This window comes from Bubalus kerabau, chromosome 19 (assembly GCF_029407905.1).
Source record: "Bubalus kerabau isolate K-KA32 ecotype Philippines breed swamp buffalo chromosome 19, PCC_UOA_SB_1v2, whole genome shotgun sequence".
Classification (NCBI taxonomy): Eukaryota; Metazoa; Chordata; class Mammalia; order Artiodactyla; family Bovidae; genus Bubalus; species Bubalus kerabau.
This window is the reverse complement of record NC_073642.1, coordinates 60,150,142-60,156,662: the sequence shown is the minus strand read 5'-3', so window position 1 is coordinate 60,156,662 and position 6,521 is coordinate 60,150,142. Positions and strand designations below refer to the sequence as shown.

At 44.2% G+C, this 6,521-nt stretch overlaps 1 protein-coding gene across 1 annotated transcript; it reads right to left on the bottom strand.

Annotated features, from left to right (window-relative positions):
- Positions 1 to 1,315: 1,315 nt before the first annotated feature.
- LOC129634013 (peptidyl-prolyl cis-trans isomerase FKBP1A-like) lies at positions 1,316 to 2,866 on the bottom strand. The gene has a single exon (XM_055555978.1). It carries the CDS (start codon positions 2,786 to 2,788, stop codon positions 2,462 to 2,464), a length of 327 nt encoding a protein of 108 aa, XP_055411953.1. The 5' UTR covers positions 2,789 to 2,866; the 3' UTR covers positions 1,316 to 2,461.
- Between the last annotated feature and the right edge of the window lie 3,655 nt (positions 2,867 to 6,521).

The following is a 6,521-nucleotide window of genomic DNA, read 5'->3' as shown; positions in this document are numbered from 1 at the left end:
ATTATTTATTTATTTGGCTGCACCAGGTCTTAGTTGAGGAATTTGGAATCTTTAGTTGTGGCACATGGGATGTAGTTCCCTTCCCAGGGATTGAACCCAATCCCCTCCCCTGGGAGCGCAGATGCAGGGGGACGCCCCGCAACTGCTAACTGCTTAGCCACGTGACCCCAGACAAGTTCCCTGCCCTCTCAGTCTCCCTCTTTCAGTGGCTCTGATACTGATTCCTCCCTTTGAGACTTGTTCAGCAGGGATTGGAGGTTCCTGTGATCACAGTAGAATGTGCCTGACACGGTGCCTACTAGCATGTAGTAGGTGCTTAGTAGGTGGCTTCAACTATAAAAAGATCAGGCAGTCCATGGCTGGACAGACTCCAATCTGAATTTCACCTGGTGTGCAGAACGAAGCATTTCCCTCTGATGTGAGTGTATCATAAAAATCACAGAGAAGGAAATTTAAAGTCAAGCTTAATCTTACAATTCTGTCAGAGTCATTTTCATCCTCTCTTGATCCCTCATTGCCTTCATAGCATTGCTTTTTAGACTTAACACTATAGTGTGAATGTTTCCCCTTTTGCCTCCCAGTCTCTCCCCAGTAGCTCAGTTGGTAAAAAATCCACCTGCAATGCAGGAAACCCGGGTTAGGTTCCCGAGTCAGGAAGATTCATGGGAGAAGGGATAGGCTACCCACTCCAGTATTGTTGGGCTTCCCTTGTGGCTCAACTGGTAAAGAATCCAGCTGCAATGTGGAAGACCTGGGTTTGATCCCTGGGTTGGGAAGATGGGAGAAGGGAATGGCTACCTACTCCAGTATTCTGGCCTGAAGAATTCCATGGACTGTATAGTCCATGTGGTCACAAAGAGTCAGACAAGACTGAGTGACTTTCACTTTCATTCTCCCGAATACCACTGAGTTGAGGGTGCCTCATTTCTCTATGTGTCCTGATGGCTAGGCCTGGAGACTATCTTCAATTATTCAAGCTCCATTGACCGCTCCAGTTGGCATCAGCAGCATCCCAACCCATAGACTTCATTGTCCAATCCATTACTTCCTATAATTCTACAAAACCTTTGTAAAGCATTTTCCAGTATACACAGTGAATTCAATACAGTATTTCTTATAATTTTTATTTCCTACAAGATTGGGTCCTTAGAAAAATTCCCAGGAGCGACATCAAAAAGTAACAAGGATAATGAACATTTTTAATGGGCCTCCAGGCAGTTGGCAAATTGCTCTCAGCTCAACAGTTCAGCAAGCATAATGGGGAGTCCACGCAAGACATGTTTTCTCACATGTAGTGACAAGACTGGCCCATCACTTTGTTTTTTTGTTTTTTTTTTTTTTGAGAAAATCCAGCATAAAGCACTTTTATTGCAATAATAAAACTTGAAACTCATGTGTAGTGCAGGGAGTGGGGGTAGGCTGGGGGAGTAGGCAGCAATTTCTCTCACCAAATCACTACACAGGACAGCAAAGGGGTGAGGGGGGCAAGGAGAAGTCAGGAAACTCTGAGATCAGCAGGGGGAGCTGAGCATCAAAAAATAGGTGATGCTGAAGCTGTGATGACTAGCATCATTTTCTTAAGACAACACTCAAGGATTTGTCATGATGGCTGGGCGTTCATGGGTGTTAAGTGTCTACAAACAGCACCTTCGATTTAACTTTCGATTGAAGTTCTTAAAATTTAGGAAGTAGAGCTTGGATAGCTATGCGATTACAAAAATCCTGGATATCCATTAGAAAAACCACAGGATGAAAAAAAAAAAGGCCAGGCCATGAAGGTTTCAGAGGTCCCTGCTGGCCTGGGGAACAGACATCTGCAATGTCCAACATCTCAGTGAAAATGATCTGCTTTCAAAAGGCAGAGGGTCTACGAGGAGGGTGAGGGTGGGGCAGTGGAGGCAAAGGCTCTCCCCCTTCCCACTGCAGTTTTGGGTAGGGCTTTCAATTCAACCCGAGGACATCTCTCAACTTGGAGAATAATTCGGCCCTCAAAAGCGCCTCAAATCTGCTATGGCTTTGCAGTGCAGCAGCAAGAACGTTTAATATATAAGAGATAAAACTTTTATCCAAAAAAATAAAATAAAATAAAGATTCTTGCACCCCCCCCACCCCAACACCAATTCCTAGTCTAAAGTTAACCCATTACTTGTGCTGTTAATACTTGACTAATACTTAATTGGAAAACTAGATCCAAAGGACTGAAACTCAATCTTCACCCCAAAACAAAAACAAACTGAGTAATTTGAGGTTTATGGCATATAGTTCAGGTCAACACACATACGAGGAGAAAGGGGAAGAGCAAAGCCGGCGGCAGAACACATTCAGTCTGGGAAGATGTTTATACAGAGTGTAGTGGAACATCAGGAAAAGCTCCATATGGACTCGCTGTGTGCGTCTTGAGGCGGCAGATCCTTCTGTGGCACATCCAAGAATGGGGAGCTCAGGGAGGAGGCCACTCCTGTCATTCCAGTTTTAGAAGTTGCACATCAAAGATGAGAGTGGCATTTGGTGGGATGATGCCTGGGTGCCCAGTGGCACCATAGGCATAGCCTGGGGAGATAGTCAGCTTGGCTCTCTGACCCACGCTCATCTGGGCTACCCCTTCTTCCCAGCCTCGGATCACCTCCTGCTTGCCCAGCACAAACTTAAAGGGCTTGTTTCTGTCCGGGGAGGAATCAAATTTCTTTCCATCTTCAAGCATCCCCGTGTAGTGCACCACGCAGGTCTGGCCACGCTTCGGGAAGGTGCGCCCATCTCCGGGAGAGATGGTCTCCACCTGCACTCCCATGGCTGCGGTAGTGGCGGACGCTGGGTTGGCCGACTGGCTGTGTGACAGGCAGCGTGGACCGAGACTGGATCTTGCGGCGATTCCTCGGCCCTCTGGCCCATCACTTTGAATGTGTTTTGTTTTGCTACAGCTAGGCCAGCACTACATATTATTGTGTGTTTTTTTTTTTTTTCCTGGTTAAATAATATCCTCTGGTTTGGATTAGATATCTGTTTTTAATAAGTTTTCCCTTGGATTTGATTAATGGGCTTATATCTCAGCCAGCCCGAGGAACCTCCCAAAGCAGCATTGTGCTGCAAATCAGTTCTCCTACCCAAGGTTCAGTTTTGTCATCCAGAGAACAAAGGGGAATAGAGGCCCATTAACTCCCGTGCAGCGGCTCCGGGAAAGAGGTGGTATCATTATCCCATTTTTCTGACATGAAAACTGAGGCTCGGTGACATTGGGTGACTTGTCCTAGGATGCGTGTGTGGTTAAGTGTCAGCTCCACCTAAATCATGGGTTCTTCACCATGCTGCATGATTCATACTCCAAGATACTCTGGGGAGAGAATTTTTTTTTTAATTATTTTACTTTATTATTATTATTTTAATTTTCTTTTTTTAATTATTTTATTTTTTAACTTTACAATATTGTATTGGTTTTGCCATATATCATCATGAATCCGCCACAGGTATACACATGTTCCCCATCCTGAATGCTCCTCAAGTATTTATTTATTTTTATTTATTCTGCTGTGCCAAGTCTTAGTTGCCGCATATGGGATGTAGTTTCCAGACCAGGGATCAAACCTGGACCCTGTGCATTGGGAGCACAGAGTCTTAGCCACTGGACCATCAGAGAAGTCCCACTCTGGGGAGAGAATTTTGTCAGCAAATGTAGAAGTCTTGCAGAGATTAACTGAGAAGGGGTCAATTTCATCTGCAGGATGGGCCAAAGTGTGGTTGTGTGTGTGTGTGTCTGCCTGACACCCCTGAATAATCGCTTCAGACCACCTACTTCCTGAAGCTCTGCTTATGCTTGGTGAAAAAAGTCAGGGGTCCCCAGGAAGGTCAGATTCCTACTGCTACCTAATGTGGTTGTACCCAGGAGCACTTGGAGACCACCAGGTCCCTGAGAAGCATCCCGGTGCCCTTCCTCTTCAACCCTGGCCCTGTCTACTATCTTCATGAGTTTTGCAAATCAAAGGATCCTTTTAATGAACTTGAATAAGCTAGCTACAGATTTTTTTCAAAAGAGGCACTCCTCCTCTTGTTGGAAAATGGAATCAGAGTCCAGGAGAGCTTCTGTTTTAAGTAAAAGCTGTAGCAAATCATCAGTACTTAGAGTCTCCTCTGGTAATTTATCAAGGAAATTTCCTCTTTGAGTAGCAGCTCATGGTTTCCAGAATTCATAGACCAGGAGAGATGAAAGGAGCCGGGGAGCCCATATATCTTAAGAATTGTAAACTCAAATGTCTACAGAAGCTGTAAGTGATATGAGTGAGTGAAAACAGGACAATAGGGAGTAGTGGGGATTGTGGGGAATAGAGAACACATGTCCCCTCTATGGAGAAACACTGCTCACTGGCCCCAGATTGTAGCCATGAAGGAAACAGGTCCAGTATTGTTAAACCTTTTATTCTTCAAGAGATAGGAGATCTGCAGTTTTAGGTGAAGTATCCCATTTTTACTTTATTAAAAAAAATTTTTTTTTAATGTGGACCATTTAAAAAATCTTTATTAAATTTGTTACAATATAGCTTCTGTTTTTGTGTTTTGGTTTTTTTGGCTACCAGGCATGAGGGATCTAACCAGGGACTGAACCCACATTCCCTGTATGGGAAAGAGAAGTTCCAACCACTGGACTGCTAGGGAAGATGCCCATTTTTATAAGTGAGAAATAGATTTGAATTCTAAGAGGCAAAACAAAAACAACTGCAGGCCAAACACTAAACATATCTGCAGACTGACCGGCTGAGGACGAGCTATTTATGAAATTGTATTTAGTGGCACCATCTATTTTAGAGATGCAGAAGCTGAGCCCCAGAAAGAGGGACTGGCTGTTATTTTTTTTCTTAATATATACATTTTATTGAAGTATAATTGACTTACAATGTTTCAGGTGCACAGCAAGGTGATTCAGTTATATATATATGAAATTGTGGTGCTGGAGAAGGCACTTGAGAGTCCCTTGGACTGCAAGGAGATGCAACCAGTCAATCCTAAAGGAAATCAGTCCTGAATATTCATTGGAACGACTGATGCTGAAGCTGAAGCTCCAATACTTTGTCTACCTGATGCGAAGAACTGACTCATTGGAAAAGACCCCGATGCTGGGAAAGACTGAACGCAGGAGAAGGGGATGACGGAGGATGAGATGGTTGGATGGCATCACCAACTCGATGGACATAAGTTTGAGCAAGCTCTGGAAGTTGGTGATGAACAGGGAAGCCTGGCGTGCTGCAGTCCATGGGGTCGTAGAGTCGGACATGACTGAGCGACTGAACTGAACTGATATACATATATTATTTTTCAGATTATTTTCCCTTATAGGTTATTACAAGGTATTGACTATAGTTCCCTGTCCTATACAGTAAACCTTTGTTTCTTGTTGCATATGTATTTTTTCAAATTAGAAATCTAGTATTCTATTCATACTAAGTCAAGCAAGTGGAATCAAAATGGGGAATAACCATTATTGATCACTGTCTGCCGATAGTTCAGAGACCTTCAGATAGAAGAAGCTGTATCACCAAAGTGCAGAATTGTAAAGTCACTTGCAAGCAAATTTGGATGCAGTAAGGGTTAACTGCAAAAGTTAACTTTTATTGACTACTTGTTACATTCTGGGCCCTATGTTGGGATATACCTTGTATGGTCATCATAGCTACATACTTTATCCATTTTACAGATGAGGAAATTGAGGTTTACAGATGATAAGTCAGAATAAAGGGTGGACAAGTGTATGAGAGTGCTTGACTCCAATGTCTGTGTTCCTTCCACTATTGTTACCTATTTTCTTATGTAGTGAGCCTCCTGTCCCTGAGTGTACCCAGGCAGAGGAGGCATTGGGGAAAAGATTCTTATATTGGGAAAGAGACAGGACCAGATGCCACTGGAGTTTCCTTCAAGGTGGGACTTCCCAGGTGGTTCAGTGGTTAAGACTTTGTGCTCCCAATGCAGGGGGCCTGAGTTTGATCCCTGCCCAGGGAGCTGGATCCCACATGCTGCAACTGGGAGTTTGCATGCCCCAACTAAAGATACCTCCCGCATGCTGCAACTAAAGATATACACACAGACTTCCTGGTGGTCCGGTGGTTAGGAATCCACTTGCCAACGCAGGGGACATAGGTTCAATTCCTGGTCCAGGAAGATTCCACATGCCATGGGGCAACTAAATCCCTGTGCCACAACTACTGAGCCTGTGTGCCTACGGCCCGTGCTCCGCGACAAGAGCAGCCACCGCAATGAGAAGCCTGTACACTGCAGTGAAGAGTAGTCCCTGCCCCTCACAACTAGAGAAAGTCCATGCACAGCAACAAAGACCCAGAGTAAAAGTAAACAGTAAAATAGATAAATCAGTAGGCTTGTCTTCTGTGCGTTACTTACCCTTGGTTATTGAAAATAAATAAATAAGTAAAGATACCTCATGCCGCAAAGAAGACCTGAGACAGCCAATGGGAAAAAAAAGTGGTTTCTCAGTTTTGGCCCTGTTGATATTTGGGGCTGGATAGTTCTTTGTTGTGGGGGCT